This window comes from Erinaceus europaeus, chromosome 17 (genome assembly GCF_950295315.1).
Source record: "Erinaceus europaeus chromosome 17, mEriEur2.1, whole genome shotgun sequence".
NCBI classification, from domain to species: Eukaryota; Metazoa; Chordata; class Mammalia; order Eulipotyphla; family Erinaceidae; genus Erinaceus; species Erinaceus europaeus.
In genome coordinates this window covers 73,345,218-73,370,831 of record NC_080178.1, presented here as the reverse complement: position 1 = coordinate 73,370,831, position 25,614 = coordinate 73,345,218, and the positions used below count along the sequence as shown (strand labels likewise).

Genomic DNA, 25,614 nt, shown 5'->3' with positions numbered 1-25,614 from the left:
CACAGCCACTCAAGGTCACATCCTGGAGCAGGTCAGAAAGACAGAGGTGGGGGACTATAAGAACACACCTCCATTTAAATGAAGACAGGTGGGTCAGCTAGTCACTCCTACCAGGCAGGTTCACAGGTAGCCCTCCCTCCATTCAGAGCTCTTGGGAAGCACTTGACCTCTGGGAAGACTCACCCGGCAGCCTCTCACTGCAGCACATGACCAGGGCACCTCCCTCGGAGTCATCAGCAGCGTGGTTCTTGTCCTCAATCCTGCAGTGGTATAAAAAATTGAGATGAGCTGGGATCCAGATGAAACCCTTAGCAAAGACTGAAAGAAAAAAAAAGACTTTTTTGCACCATGTCCCTCTGGAAAAAACAGCCTCCAGTAGCAGTGGATTCGTAGTGCAGGCACCAAGTCCTAGTGATAACCCTGGAGGCAAACAAAACAAAACAAAAACCTTCTTTGAGCTCTTCCCAGTATTATTCTGGGGTCTAACTTCTTTCCTTTGTCCAGTAAAGTAGAAAAAGACAGCACGAGATCAGACTGACCCAATGCAGTATCAGTAAAGTGAACATAACTCTAGGACAATTGTGCAATTCATCACCATGGTCCCCTCCTTTGTCAATGGCTAAAAATGCTCCTGTGGTCCTGCTTGCCCTTCACATCTCTGACCTCTGACAGTAAGTGATCCAATACTGGGCACACAAATGAGGCTGGATCAATGAGATCCTCTTCCTTGTGCTTCTCAAATCTGTTCCGGAAGACCTGAGAAGCTCAGGGGCTGTGCTTAAAGTGTGGATTTACGATGGCTCTGGTGCCATCTGGTGAGACGGCCCAAGAGTACTGACTGCCCAGGGCCTCAGAGTTCCCTTCTTCCTTCTCATCCTGAGTCTTGACTGGGTAACATGTCCACCAAGAGATGCCCCAGTATCTTCCCCATAGGTGCCAACATTTTACGTTATGCCAATCTAGATTTTTTTTTTCTGAAACTGCCAACCAAAAGAAACTGGTTAGCAGAATACTTCCAAGAAGTCTAAAAGAACAGCTGTCTTTCTGCCCACCAGTCTTTCAATCCTTCTTCTTAGACTGATCTTGAGCCTAATTTCAGGCCTATCTGAGGATCTGGAACAGTAAGGGTAAAAACAAGCCTTCACTGTTGAGTTATCCTTGACTGGCATTGTTTTCATTCTTTCGCCACTCCAACTGGCAGGGTTTCTGAGAATCCCAACTCCTAAAGGCCAGCAGTTCCACAGGGTGAGGCCTGCTACCGTTCTTATTTGTGACAGGACAGAGAGAAACTGAGAGGGGAAGGGAGGTAGAGAAGGAGAAGGAGAGACTCCTGTAGCACTCCTTCACTGCTTGTGAAGTTTCTTCTCTGGAGGTGGGGACCAGGGGCATGAACCTGGGTCCTTGTGCACTGCAACATGTGTGCTCAACCAGGTGCACCTCTGCCCAACCCCTTCCATCACGGTTCTTTAAATGTCACTTGAGTCCTACCACTTTTCTGTCTTTCTACCACCTCCATCTTGGCCCAACCCAGGATTTCTGGCCTACATTAACTGATTTTTTTTTTCCTACTAAAGTTACCACTGGGGCTCAGTGCCTGAATCCATAGCTCTGAAGGCCATTTCCCTCCCTCCCTCTCCTTTCTTTTTTGGTTAGAAACAGTGAATTTAAGGGAAGTGGAGACAGAGAGGGATAAAGATAGAGATACCTGCAGCATTCTTTCACAGCTTGTGAAGTGTCCCCCCAGCAGGTGGGGCCTGGAGGCTGAACCACGGTTCTCGTGCACTATAATGTGTGTACTCTACTTGGTGCATAGACCTTCTGGCTAGTGGTCTGGCATCCACTGTTTTTAGGATCCTTGGAGGTTGGCCTCTAAAGCATTCTGCATAAGCCTTTAATTCACGTGGCTTCATAGACTGATTACAATCTGAACAACTGGGTTGAGCAGGCATGAGCTAGAAACAACTCTTTCAAAATTCAACATTTATTATATAACCTTCCTTGAAGAAAAATACTTTCATGGCACCCTACTGGATTCAGAACAAAGACAAAAAGAATTCTTTATCACATTTTACTGGATCTTGCATGGTCTGGCCTAGTATTATCCTTCCCAGTTTATTCAATACTTCATGTCCTTTTTCCCGCTGGCCTCTGGGCCCTGGCCACACTAGACAGACTCCTCTCTTCACGGTGCCTCTGATTATGTTTTTCTGTCTGCCTCAACAGCTCTGCCATCTCCTACTTCTCAGCACTGTTTACTCCGAGTGCTTGACACAGTTTGAAACCTCACTTTAATTCATCCCATTTGATGGTCATCTCAGATCTTAACCACATGAGGGTAGGGACCACCATTTCTGATTGACTTGACAATGGCAACTTCAAAGCCCCACACAATACCTGGCTCATAGTGGGAGTTCAGTAAACACTTGGTGAACCAGAGAATGCTGCCCTGACCTTGAAAACTCATTAGAGACTTCAAATTCGGTCATTATTTGAGCTGCCTGTGGGCGGGTTTTTGTGAAGCCTCTTGAACCCTCTCCTTTGCAACCGCTGTCCTGAGCAGTCACAGAATCACACATCTGGAAGACCTCTCTCTCATCTTGCAGAGAAGGTATAGAAGAGGCCTGATTTCCCCTGGGTTGTGCACTGTGGCCATGTTGACTGGAATTAAGGACACTTATCTCTGACTTCTCTAGTGCGATTTTTCTTTCTTTATACCCCAGCTAGAGGGCAACCCATGTAGGCTGGCCTCCGGGTGGACACAGAAAGGTATCCAGATCGCTCTGGAGGGGCACCCATGGGTGACTCACAGCTGCTTTCACACCTTAAGCTTCCCAAGCCCCAAAGCTGTGTTCAGAATAGCTCAGTGCTGCATGCACAGAGCAGACTCTATAAATAAGCTTCCTAGAAAATGGCTGATTTCATAATCAGAACAGCAGAAAGAGTAGCATCTCGTTTGTAGAGGAATACAGCATGCACCTGCTGCTGAGCCCTGCCGTCTAAAGGACCACATGTAATCTAGGTCAGAACCCCCTGGATCTCAGCAGTTGAGAGGAGGGCCAGGTTTGAATTTTTCCATGACAAGATGGTCCTGTCAGTTTGGGTGGAGAAACCCAGTCCACGTGACACCTTGGGGAGCCCAGCTCGAATTGTTGTGCAGGTGGGAGGCATAGGCAGAGGAAGGCAGGAGCTGTTTTTCTCTCTTTTTAAAGGCTTATTTCATAACACACACACACACACACACACACACACACACACACACACACACACACACACACACGCTCAAGCAACACTACAGAATATGTAGTGCCAAGGGATTGAGCTCAGGACTTCAAGCATCCCAGGCTTATGAACTTTCTGGTCCTATCCCAGTCAGACAAGCACTCTACCTTGGCTTCACACTCCAGTGGCTCTAACAAGGGGTTTCAACCAGCCTTCCAAAGCTCCAGCCCCACCAGACATCTGAACCTTGAATTGAGCCCATCTGCTCCCCTTGATAGGCTTTTGCTTATCCTGTTTCCTTAGCCCAGACTATTCTCCATCCTGCCTGCTCTTACTCATTCTGTTCAACATTACTTCTCCCCTGAAATACTTGCTATGTCCCCATAACAATTAGGCTCTCCTATCTCTGGTCAACACCCCTGTGGCTCCACCACACAAAAACATACCCAGATAAGACTTTTTCCTGTGTGGGTAGAGTAAAGCCAGGAGCTTCTATTCCAGAGAAGAAGGCAACACTACAGCCAGGAAGAGGCCCATGCCATCCAGATTTTCATGGGCACAGTCAATGTGCAGAGAAATGCTAGCTCCATGCAAGACAAGTTACCAGGCTGAGCTATTTCGTGTCCAGAATGAGTGGGGGGAGAGAGCTAGCCCTCTTCAGCAGGGCGAGCCTTTGGGGGAGCACACATGACTGCTCACCTCATAACTGACTGCCAAAGGATCTTCATAAGGAAGTCACTATCTGAGGCTGGGACAAGAAGCTTCCTGGTGCTTAGACTGACAGCTCAGAGGTTACATAGGCTCCTGTGCTAAATATGAATATATATGGGTCCTGGGTCAGATCAATGGGGTTTACAGTTAATGGTATTTATATACTTTTCTCATGTTTGGGAGCTACTCTCTGCCCTGATCCAGTTTTCCAGGCCTATTCTCAACTCTGACACCATCTTCTCCGATAATATTTTTAGTCCACCTGCACGTTAGCTACCAGGTTCAGGCAAAAATTACTAAAGTCACGGGTCCCCTGGAACATACCTAAAATAGACTTCCTAGCTTCTTCCCACACGAAGGCCCATAATTTCATCTACTCTCTTCCTACCTTTGGGTTCCTATTTATTAAACAATTTGTCCCACTTTATATTTTATCTCCTTTCAGCCACCAAATTGCAGACACTACCACGACACCATCCCGACTTTCCCAGGCAGAAGACCTCACTAATGTTTCCCGGAACCTCCCCTCTCCAGAGACCTACCTCACTAGGGAAAGACAGAATAGGCTGGGGATATAGATCCACCTGCCAACACCCATGTCCAGTGGAGAAGCAATGACAGAAGCCAGAACTCCTACATTCCGCACCCCATAAAGAATTTCGGTCCATACTCCAGAGGGATAAAGAATAGGGAAGTTTTAGGAGTCGGGTGGTAGCACAGCGGATTAAGCGCAGGTGGCACAAAGTGCAGGAACCAGCGTAAGGATCCCGGTTTGAGTCCTTGGCTCCCCACCTGCAGGGGAGTCGCTTCACAGGCGGTGAAGCAGGTCTGCAGGTGTCTGTCCTTCTCTCCCCCTGTCTTCCCCTCCTCTCTCCATTTCTCTCTGTCCTATCCAACAACGACAACATCAATAACTACAACAATAAAAATAATAACAAGGCAATAAAAGGGAACAATAAAACAAAAAAGGAATAGGGAAGTTTCCAGTAGAGGGGATGGGGCACGGAACTCTGGTGGTGGGAACTGTGTTGAATTGTACCTGTTATCTTATAATTTTGTTAATCATTATTAAATCACTAATCAAAAATTTAAAAATAGAGGCTTTCTGGTGATGTGAATAGAGGAGGCCAGCTTTAGAGCATCCAGATGGGGAACTGAGGCACAGAGAGGCGAGCAGTTGATTTTCGGGGTAGTTCACACATTCTCAATTTCCTTTTGGAAGTGAGTTCCTTTCCCACATCATTCTCTGCCCCTCCTTTATCACAGAAAGGGCCAGTTACCTGTGATTCTGTGCCATTCTCCAAGATTTCTTTAAAAAAAAATTATTTATAAAATGGAAATATTGACAAAACCATAGGATAAGAGGGGTACAATTCCACACAATTCCCACCACCAGAATTCCATATCCAATCCAATCCCCTCCCTTGACAGCTTTCCTATTCTTTATCCCTCTGGGAGTATGGACCCAGGATCATTACGGGGTGCAGAAGGTGGGAAGTCTGGCTTCTGTAATTCCTTCCCTATTGAACATGGGTGTTGGCAGGTTGATCCATACTCCCAGCCTGTTTCTCTCTTTCCCTTGTGGTTCAGATATCTGGGGAGGTAGGGTTTCAGGACATATTGGTGGGGTTGGCATCATGGCAGCATCTGGAACCTGGTGGCAGAGTAATAAAGCTGAAGAGTTGATACTCCATGCCTGATATCTCTGGACACAATCCGAAGTGAAACATGTTGCAGTGGTACTGGTTGTATTGATTTGGTTGTGGTCAGCAGATGAAGTATCAGTTAGTATGAATTAAGAGAAGCATGTAGGAGAGTGAGTCCCACCCTAGAGGTTCCAGGACTGGGAGAAACACTGGCTTTGTAGAGAAAGGGGAAGGTTCCTGATGTCCTAGGGATTAAGAAGGTAATAGTTATTGCTATAACCAAATTATTTGGCAATTTTGAAAATTAACAAATAATTTGTTAATTCTGAAAACCCTATTGTTAGGCTTTGCTGTATCATACAAGACCTCACCATAATTTATGTCCTATTGTGCTATTTACATATAGCTGTATCTTATAAAGTAACACTACCAGTTGCTTCTGTTCTCCCTGGACTAAGTTTTTAGGAGATTTAATATATCAAAGAACAGACATTATTAGAAATATATTAAAAATTTGAGCCCACTGTTAAAATTCAATCTGATTACCAATTTGAAGTCTTAAGTGCATTGATGGAAAGAACATATACTCTATGTATCAAAAAGTTTGAAACATTTGATCCATTTTCCTCCCTATCATACTGCTCCAAACCTTCTAAGTGACTTTTCTGACTAAGTTCCTCAGATTTAGTTTCTGTTGCTAGCAAGCAAGGCCCCCCAGCAAACTCTGGGAGAGACAGGCTCTGAGCCCAGTGCTCCCACTGCTTAGTTCACTGCTATTTCCATCCCACCAGGCTGCCCACCCTCCCTGCTCAGCTGTCCACTGTCCAGCCATCTGTCCCCACGTCTGAGCAGACTGCACACTTGGAGTGTTCTGGATCCCAACACAAGGTCTGAGTGTTCTCAGCTTGGAACGTGCCAGATAAATGATGACTTCTCCCTCCTGCTGTCTTGGTGGGAGCTGGGTTTGGGTGTGTGAGTGGAGTTGGGTGAGTGCGGGTGGAGGTGGGGGGCATGAGGGCACTGGAAGGGCCTGTCTGTGGATGAGTTTTCCATGTGAATTTGATTCAGCAATGGGACCACTGACTTATTCAACTAGTGTTTACTAAATACCTACCACATGTAGGTTATGGGGCGAAATCCCAGAAATGCAATGAAGCCTGGGCTATTCGGCAGAATGTGGGAGTGACAGCAAGGTGGGAGAAGCGCAAGTCGCTCGGTGGTGCTTTGGCGGGATTGGGGGGAGACAGTGACAAGGCCCCCAAAGAGCCACAGGGATCAGGGAAGGCTGCCAGGAAAGAATCTAAGATGAGAGTGGAAAGGAGTGGAGGTTAGCTGGGGGGGGGGGGTGTTCTGGGCAGAAGAAGGGCATGTAATTGAGCCTGCAGGTGAGAGCAAGTTCCCAAGAAACAGAAAGAAATTCCATCTGACAAAGGGGAGGTGGATAGGGAGTATGATGTGGGATGGGGCCACTTCCCGAGACACTCATTTATGACTTTCTTCCTTCTTGCTTTCCTTCTCCCTCTCTTTCTTTCCAAATGAGGTAAGGCAGCCCTTCATCTTTACAACAAGCCCTTTAGTCCTAGGAAGAACAATCTACCTTCCTGATGAGAAAACAGAGACTCAGAGAAATGAAGTTACCTGCCCTGGCATCCACAGCGAGGAACCGACAGACCTGTCTTCATCGCCCATATCCCTAAACTCTTCTCTTTTCTAGTTTTCAGTCATTGTTGAAAACAATGCTCTGAAATTAGGGAGAGAGTACACATTACCAAAAAGCAAGTAACAACAGCTTCACTGGATATGTTCTTTAAAAAGTCTATACACACACACACACACACACACACACACACACACACACACACATACACGACTCCAGTTTATATATTAGGAGTCTAAGGCCAGGAGAACAATGACAGAAGGCCTGTCATGGACTGTGACCTGAGGTTGTTTTACTTGAAGCAGTCTAGGGAGACCCTCCCATGGAGACTGTGTGGAGAAAGCGATTAGGCTTCATTATTGGAGTGACAAGTATATACTGGTCAAGGACCCAGCAGCCTGGACTCTAGTCCCATGCCACCCTGTGACTGGGTCATTGGTTTGCTCTAATCTTGTCACTCTAGTTTCGAATGAAGTTAATGAATGACTTGTAAAGGTTCTTCCTTAAGGCCAAGCTTCCATTATGGGTTTAATGAGGTGGGTGGTGGTGGAGTGGCAGAGATCCAGCAGAGGGCGCTCCAAACACCAGGGAAGCAAGGCCTGGGCCAAAGGTTGTCCAAGCCTTTGAGTATGGAAGGGGAATCCTCCAACCAGTTATGGTAGAGGCTGCGCAGCGTTCAGCTGTGGAGAGTATTACCTATGCAGTGGAAAGGAGCCCAAAAGAAATTCAGCTGAAGAGCAGGACTTCAAATCAAAGGTCATTTGGCTTAATTGTCTTTTCTCCAAGGCTGAAAACACTCCATTCTGCCCCCTCTCTCTACAGTCCCCTTCTCCCCACCAGGTACACAGTTTAATTTACAGGAAGGAAATAGGCAATCACAAACATGAAGTTGTGATCACACCTCTTGGGGGGAGGTGGAGGGTGTTCTGGAATCTCCATTTAATTAGATGCTTTGCTCACCTCCAATGCTTTGAAATGCACTCTTCCCTTCATTGGAAAAAGTCCCCACTTCCCTTCTCAGATTGAAAACCTCTGATTTTGTCTTTGAAGACCCTGTTTCTTTCTTTCTTTCTTTCTTTCTTTCTTTCTTTCTTTCTTTCTTTCTTTCCTTCCTTCCTTCCTTCCTTCCTTCCTTCCTTCCTTCTTTCTTTCACCAGAGTTCAGTGCTGGCTTCTGGTGGTGTGGGAGAATTGAACCTGGGACTTTGGAGCTTCAGGCATGAGTCTCTTTGCATAACCATTATGCTACCTACCCCCCACAAAAGGTTACCATTTTAGCAGGAGCTTCCTTAACTCCTTTAGAAAGAACGGGATGCTCCCTCTTCTGCTCTCACCTCCCTGCACGTGAACTCCTGAGGTCTGCATCTCCACCTCTTCCTCACCTATTTGCACACAAGCCTGTGATTTATTTATTTATATTTTCTTTATTTATTGGATAGAAACAGAAATAGAGAGGAAGGGGATATAGAGAGGGAGAGAGACAGAGAGACACCTGTAGCACTGCTTCACCACTTGTGAAGCCTTCCCTCAAAGGAGAGGCAACTGGAGGCTCAAACCTGGGTCCTTGTGCATTGTTCCCTTTTGTTTTTCTCTTCTCCCCAGAGCACTGTTCACTTCTGGCTTATGGTGGTGCACAGGGGATTAAACCTGGGACTTTGGAGCCTCACGCATAAGATTCTATTTGCATAACCATTATGCTATCTACCCTCCGCCCTGGTCCTTGTGCATTGTAACATGTGCTCAATCAGGTGTGCCACCACCTGGCCCCTGAACCTGGGATTTATAATTACCGAAGCCTCCCTTTATCAAGCACTTACTGTGTGCTGAATACTGTGCCAACACCTGTACATGGATGACATCATTGGCTTCTCCTAACTCTATGAGCTCTACACAGTTGCTGTCTCCTCCTACATGGTTGGAGACTGGGACTTTGAGAGACTGAGTCACTTGTTCAAGGTCAACACAGATGGCAAGTGACAGAATCAGCCTTCAGATTCAGTTTGCTAAGACCCCAGACCCATGTTGTGACAGGAATTTAGACACAGTTAGCATACGGATAATGTCAGCCTGACTACGGAGCATTCTCACAAGGGACTGTGGGTACAAGAGACTATATAAGCAGCTTGCTTGGGCTCTTTGGAACATCTCTTTTGTGGTGTTCTGCTGGTGTAAACTGATCTTCCTCCTGACCTCTTCATTTTTGGTGTCTTGGGTAGTTAGCTGAAGGACTTTTGGCTTCCACCATTTCACTTAGTTACTTTTCCTCTCACTTAACATTCACAGTAATTTTTATGAATAAACCTCCCATTTGTTTAATCCTAGACGAAGCTGCATGTTGATTTTACTATAGACCCAGACTTCATTTCAACCACTCGGTTTATAGCCTCTGATGTGGCTTGACTGCTTCCGTGTTTAATACTTTGGATGGCAGGGCTGGACAGTGGTATGACTGGTAAAGCAAACAAATTACTATGCATAAGGACTCAGGTTCAAGCCCCCACCTTTGAGGGGGGAACTTCATGTGGAGTGGAACAGTGCTGCAGGCATCTCTCTTTCTCCCCTCTCTCCCTATTTCTCTATGTCTCTGTCATCATTAAAATAAATTAAAATATATACTTTATACAGCACCAGATAATCAAGACTCAGTCCCTGAAAAAAAAATATATATATAGAGGCTGCGTGGTGGCACGCCCAGCTGAGTGCACATAATACCATATACAAAGACCTGGGTTCAAGTCCCCAGTTTTCAGTTACAGAGGGAAGCTTCACAAGTTGTGAAGCTTCTTAAAAATTTTTTATTATCTTTATTTACTTACTGGATAGAGACAACCAGAAATTGAGAGGGAAAGGGTGATAGAGAGGAGGAGAGATAGAAAGAACTGCAATACTGTTTCACCACTTGCAAAGCTTTTCCCCTGCAGGTGGGGACCGGGGCTTGAACCTGGGTCCTTGCATATTGTAACATGTGCACTCAACCAGGTGCAACAATATCCGGGCCCAAAATTATTTATTGTTGTTATTATTATTATTATTATTATTATTTACCAATGCACTGCTCAGCTCTGGTTTACAGTGATGCTAGGGACTGAACCTTGGACCTCAGAGCCTCAGGCATGAAAGCTTTTTGCATAAATATTATGCTATCTCTCCAGCCCATGTGTCCCTCTGTCTTTGTCTCCCAGTTTCTTCCCTGTCTCTCAATTTCTCCATATCCTATCAAATAAAAAGGGGAAGAAAAGGCCTGGAAAAAATGGTCTTTAGAAGCAGTGGGTTCATGGTGCAAGCACTGAGCCTCTGTGATAACCCTGGCGGCAATAAACACACACGCACGCACGCACGCACGCACGCACGCACGCACACACAGCTCAGTAACAATGCCTCAGAGAGCACAAGCATTGAGACTGTGCTGCCCGAGTGTGACTCAAGGATCACCCCCCCACACATACACACACACAGGTCTCCTATCTTGAATTCAGATTTAATGAATGCCAGCTGCACTTGTACTATGCATCCTGTGCTAATGCCTGTTTCACTGGATCTGTGACAACCTTGTGGAGACACGGTGACTACACTCTGTTAGGAGCTAGTAGGGACTCCAGACGAACGAGGGACTGACATGAAAGCAGGGAAAGGCACATTGCACCTGCTCAGATGACCAATGGAGGTGACAAAACAGAGTCTGTTCCTGGGTCACAGACGGTTGGCTCTCTGCCATATAGGCTAATGCTGTCAACAGAGGTCCTCAGTCCAGGGCCAGATGCTTTCTACTGACTGGCTGGGCCCTGAGGTCACATCCTCAGGCTAGTGTGGTCTTTTGGAGAAAGGCTGAGCTTAGAGGCAGAAGACTTGATTGAAACACTACATTCGGCCACCTTCTCACCACAGGGCTCTGGCTCAGTGTCTTCGCCTCTTTGAGTTTCAGATCCTTGTTCTGGGACACAGCAAGCTGCCTCCTGCTGGACTGTGGTAAAGACTACAGAAGTGACTCAAGTAGGAGGGCCCTGGGCAGGCAGTCTCCTCCTCCCTCCCTCCCTTGATCTGGCTGGAAGCTTTATTTCCAGCTCCCTCTCAATCAGCCCAGCAGAGAGGTGCCTGTTCTTTGTATCAGGCTATGCCATCAGCTGCAAAGGTCTGTTTCCTAGGTCCCGGAGCTAATGAGAACAATGTAGACACAGGAGGCTTGAGGAGGAGAGGGGCCTTCTCTGAAAGGTCTACTCCTCTCCTCTCTGGAGAGCCTTCAGTTGTTTCCTTATCCGGAGTCATATGTAGGGATTTTATTTATTTTTTATTCCCTTTTGTTGCCCTTGTTGCTTTACTGTTGTGGTTATTATTGTTGTTGTTGTTATTGATGTTGTTGTTGTTGGATAGGACAGAGAGAAATGGAGAGAGGAGGGAAAGACAGAGGGGGAGAGAAAGACAGACACCTGCAGACCTGCTTCACTGCCTGGGAAGCGACTCCCCTGCAGGTGGGGAGCCGGGGGCTCAAACTAGGATCCTTAAGCCGGTCCTTGTGCTTTGCGCCACCTGCGCTTAACCCACTGCACTACCTACCGCCAGACTCCCAGATGCAGGGACTTTGGGAAGAGCTTTGGAAAGAGCTGACTTCCTTGTATTTCCCAAGTCCTCCTCCACTAGGAAAATGGCCCCAGTCCTGTCCACTTCTTCTCAATTGTCTTCCTGACTCCCCCTGTTCCTCCTCCCTGAGCAACCTTCCTGCTCCTCCCCTCTATGTGGCCTCCCAGGAAGCCGAGGGTGTGTTGACCTTTTCTCTGGTTTTTTTTTTTTTTTTTTACAAAATTAAATTTTTACTTACGTTTAAACTTTTTATTTTATTTATTATTGGATAGACTGAGAGAAATTGATAGGGGAGGGGAGATAAAGAGAAAGAGATAGAGAGACACCTGCATCCCTGATTCACCACTCCTGAAACTTCTCCCAGGTCCTTGTGCACTTAATGTGCACTTAACTAGATGTGCTACCGCCTGGCCCCTCTACTTGAATTCTTTCCCGAGCATTTTGGTGACTGGGAACCTGGCATTGACTGCACCCCACTCTGCTCCCTGGTCCTTGGGTCTATAACCTCTCTTGCAAGCTGCCTAGGCTGGGGATCTGGGGATGGGCACCCTTCTACAGCCCCCATGACAGATGAGGAAGGGTGGAAGGCAGGCTTTGCGCATCCTGCTATTTGCATTGCACTCGGGTTTGGAAGGAAGATGGAGTGAAGTGACATGGGTAGGGGGAGAGAGAAGGAAAAAATGAACAAAGAGGAGCGAAAAGAAGAGAGAAAAGTTGTGTGAGACTCAGGACCAGGCCCTTCAAAGTCAGGTCTATGATTCAGGTCACCTTGGATCAACACCCTGGCTTTCTGTGTGTTACCCTTGATAATGTAACTCCCCGATTTTACAGTCGTTCTTTGAAAACTCCTGGAACTCACCTCCTTCAGGCAGCTTTCCATGACTGACTCTGATCTCTCCCTCCTCCCCTTGCCTCCCTGTGCTGGACCATGCTCACCAATGCCACTGCCTATGACATCAGGTTCTTTGGGAAGGGGCTCTGCCTCACTGGCAGAGTTTCACTCCACATTTATCATCTGTACCTGGAAATAACACTGTCTTTCTGGAATACCTTTTATCAGCTTCAAAAAGATGGGTTCGAACACATTTTGCAGGCAAGACCTATAATTTTTTTTTGACTTTTTAAAATATTTTATTTTTTGCCTCCGGAGTTATCACTGGGGCTCAGTGCCTGCACTACAAATCCACTGCTCCTGAAAGCCCCTTTTCCCCATTTTATTGGATAGGACAGAGAGAAATTGAGAGAGGAGGGAGACAGGGAGAGAGAAAACTAGACACCTGCAGACCTGCTTCACCTCTTGTGAAGTGACCCCTGCCTACAGGTGAGGAGCCAGAGACTCGAACAGGGATCCTTATGTAGGTTCTTGCACTTCATACTATGTGTGCTTAACTGAGTGTGATACCACCTGCCCCCCAAAATATTTTATTTATTTTGGATAGGGACAGAGTGGAATTAAGAGGGAAAGGGGAGATAGATAGGGAGAGGGAAAGGGGGAGGGAGAAGGAAAGGGAAAGGGAAAGGAGGGGAGGGAAAACTGCAGAATTGCTTCATTACTTATGAAGCCTTCCTCCTGCAAGTGGGGACTGGGGTTTGAATTATGGTCCCCTGACACTGTGATATGTGCTCACTACCAGATGTACTCTTGCCCAGCCCCACTGATTTTTCAACACCCAGTCTAGGGCTTAAAGTCTGTCAAGAGAATGAGTGACTAGTTCTATATGTGCAGTTCATAAATAAGTACATGGCTAGGGAGGCAGGGAGGTGACTTATTGATAGAGCACAAGCCTTGCATGTATGAGGCTCAGGTTTTGAGTCCCAGCACTGTATTAAAATAAGAAAGACAAAAGCAAATGGATCATCTCACACACATGGCTGCGTGACGCCCTAAAACCTACCATCTCATATCCGTTCATTTCCTACCAGGTTCTGTGCTAAGCCTGTGGGGACACACAGATGGCTAAGAACCAGTTCTGTCCTCAACCAGCTTCCTGTCCAGGAGGTAGAGTCAGACATGTGCTCAATGCTAAGCAAGTCTGTCTTAGAGGAGGCTCCCGGATGGGCAAAGTGAGAGAGTCTGGGAAGCTGCACACAGAAGCAGGATCTAGCCTCTCTCGGACAAGCTGGGACTCAGCAGAGAGTGGGGAGGAGACTCCAGGCCGATTCTAACTCACAGACACCCTCCCTTTCATTGTTCCCTCTGTGGGAAGCACAGGTATGGCCATTCTCACCAGCTCATCTGGGAGGGTGCCCGCTTTGCCATGTGTGTAGCCCAGGTGTGAGCTGAGCCTCCACCACAATGAGAAAGCTCCGGTGCTATGGTATCCTTCCTTCTGCCCCTCTGCCACTCTCTGTCTGAAAAAGTCAGCCTGGAGCACTCTATCAAGAATGGAAAGGGGAGTCGGGCGGTGGCGCAGTGGGTTAAGCACACGTGGCACAAAGCGCAGGGACCGGCGTAAGGATCCCGGTTCGAGCCCCCGGCTCCCCACCTGCAGGGGAGTCGCTTCAGGAGCGGTGAAGCAGGTCTGCAGGTGTCTATCTTTCTCTCCCCTCTCTCTCTGTCTTCCCCTCCTCTCTCCATTTCTCTCTGTCCTATCCAACAACAAAGCAACATCAACAATGGCAATAATAATAACCGCAATGAGGCTGCAACAACTAGGGCAACAAAAAGGGGGAAAAATGGCCTCCAGGAGCGGTGGATTCATGGTGCAGGCACCAAGCCCAGCAATAACCCCGGAGGGAAAAAAAAAAGAATGGAAAGAAAAGAAATCTGTGCATGTCAGCAAGGTTGGACAATGTGGATGGATCACAAAAGACATGAAAGGTCACATGCTGTATAATTCCATCTGTAGGACAAAGAGACAGAACTAACCTACAATGACAGAACAGGAAGAACGGTTACCTCTGGAGGACAGCTACTAAATGGGTGGGACAAAGAAAATTTGAGATGGTGGGTTTTTAAAAAATATTTATTTATTTATTCCCTTTTGTTGCCCTTGCTGTTTTATTTTTGTAGTTATTATTGTTGTTGTTGTTACTGATGTTGTTGGATAGGATGGAGAGAGGAGGGAAGACAGAGAGGGGAAGAGAAAGACAGACACCTGCAGACCTGTTTCACCACCTGTGAAGCGACTCCCCTGCAGGTGGGGAGCCAGGGGCTCGAACTGGGATCCTTATGCCAGTCCTTGCGCTTTGTGTCACGTGTGCTTAACTTGCTGTGCTACCACCCGACTCCCAGTGGTGGTTTTTGTTTTTTTTTTTAATCCACTGCTCCCATTGACCATTTTTTCCTGTTTTTTTTTTTTTTTTCTATTAGGTAAGACAGAGAGAAGTTGCCCTGGGCATGGCGTGGCACTGGAAGCATGACAGCATGCTGCCACAAAAAACTGTTTTCTGAAATCCTGGACAAAAGGAGACCTCAGACAACTTAGACTAAAATGCATGACTGACTTAGTCCTTTAAAGAAGACCTCTTGAGACCCCAGACTGGGTGGGTAGGTGTCTTTCTGCTCAGCAGTAGACCATATTTACTGGATCTGAATTCTCACTCTGCCACTCTCATGTTTTTTTTGTTTTTGTTTTTGCCTACAGGGTTATCACTGGGGTTCGGTGCCTGCACTATGAAACTATGAATCCATTTGGTCCTAGAGGCCTTTTTTTTTTTTCCGTTTGATTGATTAGGAAAGAGAGAAATTGAGAGAGTAGAGAAATAGAGAGGGACAGAGAAAGATAGATCCCTGCAAACCTGCTTTGCCTTTCTGAAGGGTCCCTCCTGCAGATGGGGAGCAGAGGCTCAAACCCGGATTCTTATGCAGGTCCTTGCACTTCATACTATGTGTGCTTAACCAGGTGTGCCACTGCCCACTGTCCCCCCCGCCCCCCTTTTAAGTAACTTAAACACCCTGAGTCTGTTTCCTCATCTGCACACTGTGGGTAATGATGACATAGCTCATGGAACTGTTAGGAAGGTGGAGTGAGACAGTACAGGAAGCACCCAGGGGAAGTTAGTTCCCGTCATCACAAGATCAACATCAAGACCAATCTCTGCCTCCACATTACTTCTCAGGTGTCACAGCAGATCGAAGTCCCTTGTGGGCAGGACCCTGGCGGTGATGCTGATTTCCAACACAATTTCCCTATGACTAAAGTACTTCTATCCACTAAGGTCTCTGCTGAGAGTTTTCTTTTTCTTCCCACATAATTGTCAAAAAAGGGGAGACTGGATTAATTTATATTCTCTCTAAGGCCATGCAAGTTCCACACAAAAATTTACCTAGAAAGTCTATGGTTCCTTCCTGTACTCCCTATGCTCTGCACTCTTTGGTCTGTCTCATGCTGGGCACACAAAAACCCCATATAAAAAGCACCTATTTTCCTTAAGGAGTGAAGTGAATAGAATTATTACATGATCCAGAACTCCATACTTAGGTTATCTACCCCAAATAATTGAAAATAGGGTCTCAAACAGACACTTATACAGGTCATCACTAATGAAGTGGGTTCATAGTGCCAACACCAAGCCACAGCAATAACACTGGAGGCAAAAATACAATAAATAAAAGGGAGAGAGACACAGAGACACCTGCAGCACTGTTTCACCACTCCTGAAGTTTTCTCCCTGCAAGTGGGGACTAGGGGCTTGAACCCAGGTCTCTGTGCATGATAATAAGTGCACTTAACTAGGTGTGGTCCCTTCACTTAGATATTGTTAAAACAGTAAATTTTTATTAATTTCATCATCATCTCAAAAAGTGCCAAAAACAAATCAACAATATGGAGAAATGTCACCTGAAATCTTACAGAACTGGACACTTCTTTGTCAAATCCTCAGAGTTCTGTGACTTTTACTTCTTGGCCCATGGTCTCCCTCTGCAACCTCTCCTTGTTCCAATTCTGTATTCCCTTATTCCTTTTCTATCCCAGGACCCAGGGCCATGTCCTCTATGTTTATGAAACCAACCTCTGATTACAATTAGCACTTTCTGGGGCCAGGTGGTGGCGTATCTGGTTAAGTGCACATAATATAATTAGTACTTTCTTTACCTTGCTCCCCACTTTAACCCTCTTTGTCCTTTTATAGGTTCTTATAACAAATGCCTTGGGACTCTGAGACAGAAAAGCTCTACACATGAATATACTCACTGCTGACTAGGTCCACCAGTGACAAAATGATTAAACAAAAGAGGACAATAAGATCATGTATGAACACAGACGTTAATGTAAAGAGAAAAATGGAGGGTACAAAACTACATGGAGGTGGAGGCAGGTGGCGGTCCTGTCAGTTGAGTGCACACATCACTGTGCACAAGCGGGGGTTGGAGCCCCCGCTCCCCACGTACAGGGGGATGCTTCCCAAGCAGTAAAGCAGTGCTGTAGGTGTCCATCTTTGTCTCTCCCTCTCTATCTTCCCCTCCCTCCTTCTCTCTCTTGGAAGATTTTATTTATCTACTAATGAGAAACATAAGAGAGAGAGAGCGAGAGAGAGAGAGAGAGAGAGGACCAGACATCACTCTGGTACATGTGCTGCTAGGGATCGAACTTAGGAACTCATGCTTGAGAATCCAATGCTTTATCCACTATGCCTTCTCCGACCACTCTCCCTCTCCCTTTGCAATTTCTTCCCCCCCCTCACCTTTATTGGGGGATTAATGTTTCACATTCGACACTAAATACAAAAGTTTGCACCCTTCTCAGTTTCTCTCTGCCCTATCATATCAAGTAAAATTTGAAAGGAAAAAAAAACAGGAAAAAATGGCTGCTGGGAATGGTAGATTCATTGTGCATGCACCAAGCCCCAGAGATAACTCTGACTGGGGGGGGGGTCTAAACAGGGACTGAAATTATTTAAAAAAAATAGATCCATGGAAGACATCCTGGTTGTCCTCTAGTTGTAGGATTACAGTTTATAATAAGGAAGGTTGAATCAATTTTACAACTTTTGTTTTGCTACCAGGGTTATCACTGGGCCTCAGTGCCTGCACAACAATTCTACCATTCCTGGCGGTCTTTCTCACAGAAAGAGAAATAGTGAATGAGATACACACACACACACACACACACACATCTGAGTGCATTTGTAGCACTGTTCCATATTACGAAGCTCCTCTCCCAACCCCTACCAGCAGGTGGGGACAAGGGACTTAAACCTGTGTCCTTGTGCATGGTGATGTGTATGATAACTGCTCAAGTTTAAAAATCTTACTTTTTAAAAGACTGGGTAACACATTTAGGTTGATAGTGAAATATGTAATATGTAATATTTGGAGATGACAACTACAAACTCCAGACAACTACAAACAGCTCATTAATGAAGTCCACCAGTTTCTTCTTAGGAGATTCCAAAAAAGCTGAGGGTGAAAGGGATCATTTCAGCTCTTGAGAAAGTTACGTTGCAAAAAAAAAAAAGAAAAGAAAAGAAAATTATATTACCACCAAGTTGCAGATGCTACCATTATGCCATCCTGATTTTCCTGGGCAGATCTCACCAGTGTGACCTGAAGTCTCGCCTCCCCAGAGCCCTACCTCACTAGGGAAAGATAGAAATAGGCTGGGGGGATGGATCCACCTGTTATTGTCCATGTCCAGCAGAGAAGCAATTACCGAAGCCAGACCTTCCACCTGCGGCACCCCATAAGGAATTATGGTCCATGCTCCCAGAGGGATAAAGAATATAGAAGTTTCCATTGCAGGGGATGGGACATGAACTCTGGTGGTGGAAACTGTGTGGAATTGTACACCCATTATCTTACAATCCTGCTAATCACTATTAAGTCACTAATAAAAAATTTTAAAATAAGAAAAGTTATGTCAAAACTTGGCATATCTCTAATGACTCCAACCAACAGTTCATTATGAAAGACAAAGGTAATTCTGGGTCTTTATTTTGCTATCACAGTAACTAGATTTAATCATGAATAGTTTACCTCTAAGTTAGGAATTTATACCAAGGTGCTTGACTCCTCACAAGTCTACAAACTATGGGTCCCCTACATGGAGTTCAAGGGCATCTTGCCCCTACTCAACATGCTTCACTGGTGGTCTGGAAATTTGAGCTCAGCTTGTTCCAACTGGGATACCAGAAGGAGAGGGTTTTTTAAATTTCATCTCCCACAGCTCAGAGGGGATAATTTCTCCCTTGTAAAAGTGGGAATTTCTGAGTTTTAGCAGACATGGGTGGCCAAGGTGCTTACTCCACATTTCTCCACAAAAGATGTGAATGCTATAAATGAGAGGGGGAGAAGTCTTACTTTCCACACTGCCACTGTTAAAGTCAGGAGGAAGATTTTCGGTGATTGCATTTTTCAAAAAAGTAGGTGAGTTTTCAGTTTTCCTTTTTCTTGAACTGACCTGTTTTCAGTGTCTAAGTGACAATACTTGCAGAATCAGATGGGATTTGGACTAGTCTTGGGTTTTCTGCAAGTCATGTCACTTGTAGAAACTGGAAACCTTACCCCAAGCCTAATATCTTAATCTGAGTCATTTTATGGCGGACTGAACACTGGCTTTATTTTCTGATTGTCAATGGAGCTTCACCACTACAGGCTGACATTTTCAGAGAGACAGACACACCACAGCAGAAGGTGGGGCTGCACTTGACTGTGAATTGTGTGTACAACAAAGCAAACACCCTTCCATTGCTGACTCATAAAAACACTGATATATATATATTTCCTGGTGATTTGGTTAAATTTTTGGTAAAGGGTATTGCATATTTTGAAATGCCCACACATTTCCTATATTCAGCTTAAGGAAGACAAAAGTTTTAATTGATTAATCTACCTTCTGGAGTCTTCCCATTATCAATTGTAGATCCAGTCAAACAATTAATTGGAGAGGGTGGTGTTAATGCGCAAGGACCCGGGTTTGAGCCCTTGTCCCCACCTGCAGGGGAAAAGCTTTGCAAGTAGTAAAGCAAGTCTGCAGGTGTCTGTCTCTCTCCCTCTCTATTTTCCCTTTCCCTCTTGATTTCTGGCTGTCTCTATCCAATAAACGAAGATTTTTAGAAAAAATTAATTGGGTATCCAAGAATTTATAGTTCTAGAAATAACTTCTCTCTTCCACTGGCCTCTCTGATGTCTTACATCTGTCAATTAGATGAGAAGATAATTTCTTGTCCTGCAAATAAGGGTCTTTGTGTTAGAGACAAGCTTCTTTGAAATCTCTGTGAGAGGAATGGCGAAGGCCCTAAAAGTTGCACAAAGGAGAATTCGAAATAAAGTTAGAAGGTTAGACAAATCATCTTGGGAGGGTGGGGGTAGGGGTAAGGGAAGAGCAGAAATGGTGCCATTTAAATGTTTCTTCACAGTCATTTCAGGTATGTTTTACTTTTTGTCTTAGTCAACCGCAGTATTTATAATATCAAGTCACAGCGAATAAAATATGCAGATTTGACTCAAATATTCATACTTGAATGAGAACACAGACATTCAAATCATCTGAGCTTTATCATTCTGATCACACTACAGCTTACTATGCCATACTATATTTATAGGCTCATGTATGTCCAAGATAAGAGGCTTTGTACAGAAATGGTTATTTTCAGTATTCAACATCTACCCTTTAAAAAGATTCATTTAGGGTATTTCTCTCTTTCTACCTTTCTCTCTCTCATTAAAACAAATGAGAATATATATTTTTAAAGATTTTATTTATTTATTAATGAGAAAGATAGGAGGAGAGAGAAAGAACCAGACACCACTCTGGCACATGTGCTGCCAGGGATCGAAATCAGGACCCCATGCTTGAGAGTCCAAAGCTTTATCACTGCGCCACCTCCCAGATTATAAGAATACATTTTTTAAAAGAACTGGAGAGATAGCATAATGGTTATGCAAAAAGATTTTCATGTCTGAGGTTCTGAGGACCCAAGTTCAATCCCCAGCACCACCATAAACTAGAGCTGAGCAGAGCTCTGACCCATCTCTCTCTCTGCTTTTATCTCTCTCATTAAATAAAAAATATGCATTTTAAAATATTCATTTTTATATAAAGGGGGAGGGAGGGAAGAAGGGAGAGAAACATGAGAGCACTACTCAGTTCTGGCATATGATGGTGCCTAGACTGATTGGGGGCCCTGAGACATGCAAATCCTATTCTCTAATGAGCTGAGCTATCTTTGCAGTCCTCAATCACATTTAGTGAGCCACTGCTGAGTGTCAATCTTGGTTTATTAGGCATGTAGGATACAAAAGAATTCAACACACTATGATCTTTTATTTTCCAGATCTCTGAGTGGCCTGATGATTGGACGTTGGTCCTTTCCACCCTTGTTCTTTGCCTATCACTTATACCCCCACTTGTAGTTCTATTAAGACACCAAGATTACCCCAGGGCCTTTGCACATGTGGCTTCCTCCAGCTTCTGCCTTACTTCATTCAAATCTTTGTTCAAACAGTTCCTCCTCAAAGATAATTTCCCTTCCTTCCTTCCTTCCTTCCTTCCTTCCTTCCTTCCTTCCTTTCTACCAGAGCACTGATCAGCTCTAGCTTATGGTGGTGCAAGGGGTTGCATCTGGGAATTTGGTTCAATTCATTATGCGCTCTAGCCCTGTCCACTCAAAGACAATTCTATTTAAAGACAATTCTTCCTCTACTCTTCCCCCACCCTACTTAATTTTTTCCCTCACTCCTTGAAATAGTATACCTTTGCTCAAGTTTCATGTTTTCCCTGGTAGAGTCTGGGTAAGCAGTTCATTTAAAAAAAAAACTGTTTTATTGTCTTTATTTATTGGATAGACAGCCAGAAATCTAGAGGATAAAGGAAAATAGAGAGGCAGAGGGAGAGGGAGAGGGAGAGGGAGAGGGAGAGAGACATCTACAGACCTACTTCACTACTCGAAAAGCTTTCCCCCTTGCAGGTGGGGACTGGGGGCTCAAACCTGGGTCCTTGCACACTGTACATGAGTGCTCAACCAGGTGTGCCACCACCCAGCCCCTGAAGTTCATCTTTTGCAGCAATGTATCCTCACAGGCTAGAACAACCTTGCATGAGTGATACATCATGTAAATATATTTGGTGAGTGAATGGATGAATGGACAGATGAATGGATGGATGGATGGATGGATGGATGGATGGATGGATGAACGAACAGGCTCCTGACAGTCTGGGGTGAATAGCTCTGCAGCAGGAGTCACTGTGCTTCCTGTCAGGTCCAAGGTGCCTACCCCTAAGCCTCCCTATTCCTCTAGCACCTACCTCCAATCAGATTTCGGGAGACTGTGACCTCCCACATCAACTCTCTTGTCTCTTCACTCTTGCAACCCCTCCCACTCCAGACCCTCCTTATCTCTCACAGACACCACCATGATTTCCTGCCAGGGCTCCCTGCCAGTTGGTTCCAATCTGCTCTCCCTGGTAGCCAGAGTGAGTTTCCTAATGACCAGGTCTGTTCCCATCATTTTCCTTCTCAAAAGCTAAAATCTAATCCCTTAGCTCAGTCCCCAAGGCCCCCAGCAACCCCTCCACTCTCCTACCTAGCTTTCCTTTCCACTGTTCTTTTATCCTTTTTGCTCCAGTTGGAACAAACTGCTTTCCAGTTTCTATACATGCCCTAGGAGTCCTCACAGTTTGTTCTCTGCTCATGCTGCTTCCTCTGCTTGAACTATTTTCTGTCCTTTCTTCTACTGTACAAATCATTTAGACTCAGCTTAAATGCTATCTAGACTGGCTCAGATAAGTCATGCTTGATCTTCCAGAAGAATAAAACACCTCCTTCTCAACTCTTTCTAAGCGATGGTCTCTCTCTCTCTCTCTCTCTCTCTTTTTCAGGGCAGGTCTTGAGAAAGGAGAGGCTGAGCTCAGAATCTGGGATCAGATGACTCGAGCTGGAAGCAAGCTCTCTGACTCAGACATTTTCTCAGTATATACCTGTAAATAAGGTAAACCCGGAGTCTTAACTTTTCCATCTAGAAAATGGGAATGATAAAGCTACAGGGATCAAGTATAAGTGACAGGGTAAGAAAGGTCTTATCATTACATAACTTATTACCTTCAATGATGCATAGGTGTAAAATAGCTGATAAACAAAAGTGCCACTACTCTCAGGGTAGCTTCACAAATGGCTATTGCTAGCTGAGTCCTAAAATCAGTTCAGTGGGGGAGGAATTTTTTTTGAAGTAGAGGGAAACTGAGGCCCTAAAATTCCATGCCCCTGAGCAGTAAGGAGGAAGCTGAGGGTATATTATTAGTGGTATTAGTAGCTACCAAGTCATGAGCAGTTTTTTTTTTTTAATGCTTCAGACACTGTGCTAAATATCTTACATAAACTACTTTATCTCACTATATCCCCTCATATAGTAAAGGAGAAAAGCCAGTTTACCACAATTATATAAGTAAGTTCCCTCCTTCCCCTAGCCCCAACAATATTTCAGAAGATTCTGACAATCTCTAACAATATGATATTGGGACTGTGTGGTGTACCTGTAGAGTGCACATATTACCATGTGGAAGGACACAGGTTCAAGTCCCTGGCCCCTACCTACAGGGGAGAAGTTTCATAGGTGGCGAAGCAGTGCTGTAGCTTTCTGTCTTTCCTGTCTCTCTCAATTTCTCTGTTTCTAGTGATAGTGGATTCATCATGTGGACATCACACCCTAAAGATAACCCTAGTGGCAAGTACAAAAAAAAATCTAACCCTATGCTTTTATTTTTTATATGAGACCCACAGTGGTTATGAATGTTCACTAAAACTGTTGAGCTGGACCTAAAACCCAGATTTCTCTACTCTCAAGATGAGGGACACTGCATCACAGAAATCCAGGGGGTACTACACCCATTGTGATGCTTATAAAAATGGCATCCTTGGAGTCCAGGAGGGAGGAAACTCTAGAGATATGAGCTTCAGGCTCCTAGACACCGAACATTTGCCAGCCATCTCATACCAGGTGTCCCCTTAAAGGTAGCACTTGTACCACTCAAAAAGTCCAGCTTGCACTCCTTCTACACACCTCTCGGGGCACCCTCTCTGCACCAAGCACAGAGTTCAGCTCTGGGAACACCAAACTGTCCTTGAGGAAGCTTTACGCAGAGCCACAACCTGAGCCTGGTGAGGCTGTAACTCAAGCTTCCCCTGCAGCTTGGTCAGCAACACACAGGCCACAGTCATCAAACATCAAGGAAGAAAAAGCGACCAGACACGAAAGACTTAGGGACTTCCAGAAAAGGATCCAGGAAGGTGTCTGGATGGCACAGAAGACCTACTCTAACCTGTCCACGGCAGCTTCATTCACTGAAACTAAATCTCAAACCTGCATTGCTTGCATAAGAGTTCTTCTTTAAACTGGAAAGAGTAAATTAAAAGCTAACCCCTACCCATCCTTCACCTCCATTTTCCCTTTTACAGTTAGGACGAAAGCAAAGTAATGGCACCTGCTGCACCTGGGAGGTAGGCTACAAAGACCTTCCTGGCACTGTCCAGATGAAATTCTGACCTTTGGGGCTTCAATGGGACTAGGATTCAATTGTGTGTGTGTGGTGGGGTTGTAGTATGGGATGGGTTAGAAAGCCAGATTTTAATGTTGGCTTTCCACTATCTAATGACCTTGGTCAAACCACCTTAGCTGGGCTCAGTTTCTCCATCTGTAAAATGAGGCAGTAAAATGAGTTCTCAAGCTTCCTCCAGACCCGACCCGACCCTATAAAGTCACAAGGTCCTTGGCAAGGGAAAACCTTTAGGGGCTCGATTCTGGCAATCTGCAGGTTTTGCAGAAGTCTGGGCCTCAGCCTAGGAAAAGGGGCATGCAGAGGGAGGAGGATGCACTGGGCTTTTATTTTAGGGGTGGGTGGGGAGGCAGTAGCTTGAGCAACACGATTCTTGGGGGAGGAGAATGAGGGGGGCGGGGGGGGGGGGGATTAGGAGCCTTGTCCTACAGGCCAGCAGTTTAGGGGCGATCTCTCACCTTGCACCGGAGCTTCTGACCCTGAGAGGAACTGCAGCCAGGAGCCATGCACCAGTCTCGGCCGCAGAGGCTGGAACCGGACCCCTATCAGGACCCCTCCCCAGAACTACCCTAGAGCCTGGTGGGGAGCGGTTCCCCAGCTCCTGGTCTCCTCCTCAGAGTGCGGGACCCCTCCCCCAGTGCGGGGGCGTGGCGGGGGCGGACGCCCGGTTTCTGGGCCGTGGGGCTGGAGGAAATGTGAGTGGTAGGGCCGCCCCGGGGTAGGTGGCTGGGGAGGACCCCGGTGCCCACCACCTTTGGGTCCCTACACAAAGACGCCGAAGGAGGCGCCACACTTACCGGGCAGAGCGGGCTCCGGGCGGGAGGATGTGCACGCGAGGGGGTGCGTGTGTCCGTGTGTCCCTGTGTGTGTCTGCGCGAGTGTTTTGCGATGGGGGCCGAGCCGAGCTCTGTGCGTCTGCGTGTGCGGGGGCGTCCGTCCGTCGGTCAGTCCCGCGCTCCGTGCGCGCTCCCTAGTCCGACCGCCCCACCAAATAAGCTTTAGCGGCGAGTGGCGGCGCGGCCGCCCGGTGGGAGGGGGTGGGGGGTGCTCGGCAGCCCCAGCCTGGGCCCCGCCCCGCCCCGGGGAGCAATTGCGCAGGGCGGGGTCCCCTGCAGACCCTCGAGCCGGATCGCCCCTCTCCCCACCCGACTCCGCCTGGAGTCCCCGCAGGCGCCGCCCCCACGCCGAGGTTGCCTGCACTGGAGGGCGGGGGAGAGGGAGCACCGCGTCCATTTCATTCATGATTTTCTGTGCCTGGGAACCCCGGCCGGGGTTGTGCAGCTACGGCGACCGCCAGAGGGACCACAGCGGGGATGTGCGCACCCAACTCGGTGCGACACAGACAGACAGACAGACAGACAGAGGGGGTGGGG

The 25,614-nt window shown here is 46.3% G+C and overlaps 1 protein-coding gene across 3 annotated transcripts in view; it reads right to left on the bottom strand.

The window, feature by feature from the left end:
* The window catches only part of PTPN5 (protein tyrosine phosphatase non-receptor type 5), a 63,593-nt gene extending 38,329 nt beyond the window's left edge, over window positions 1-25,264 (bottom strand). The window contains exons 1-4 of one of the 3 annotated variants that reach the window (XM_060177050.1): window positions 25,039-25,263; window positions 7,215-7,317; window positions 5,585-5,821; window positions 184-260 (exon numbers count right to left, since the gene is read on the bottom strand). In XM_060177050.1, the coding sequence (XP_060033033.1) occupies window positions 184-208 (25 nt within the window). In that variant the 5' untranslated portion in view covers window positions 209-260; window positions 5,585-5,821; window positions 7,215-7,317; window positions 25,039-25,263. Of the gene's footprint in view, window positions 1-183; window positions 261-5,584; window positions 5,822-7,214; window positions 7,318-25,038 lie in introns of all 3 variants that reach the window. The other 2 variants (XM_060177051.1, XM_016185078.2) reach the window with 2 other exon arrangements.
* Between the last annotated feature and the right edge of the window lie 350 nt (window positions 25,265-25,614).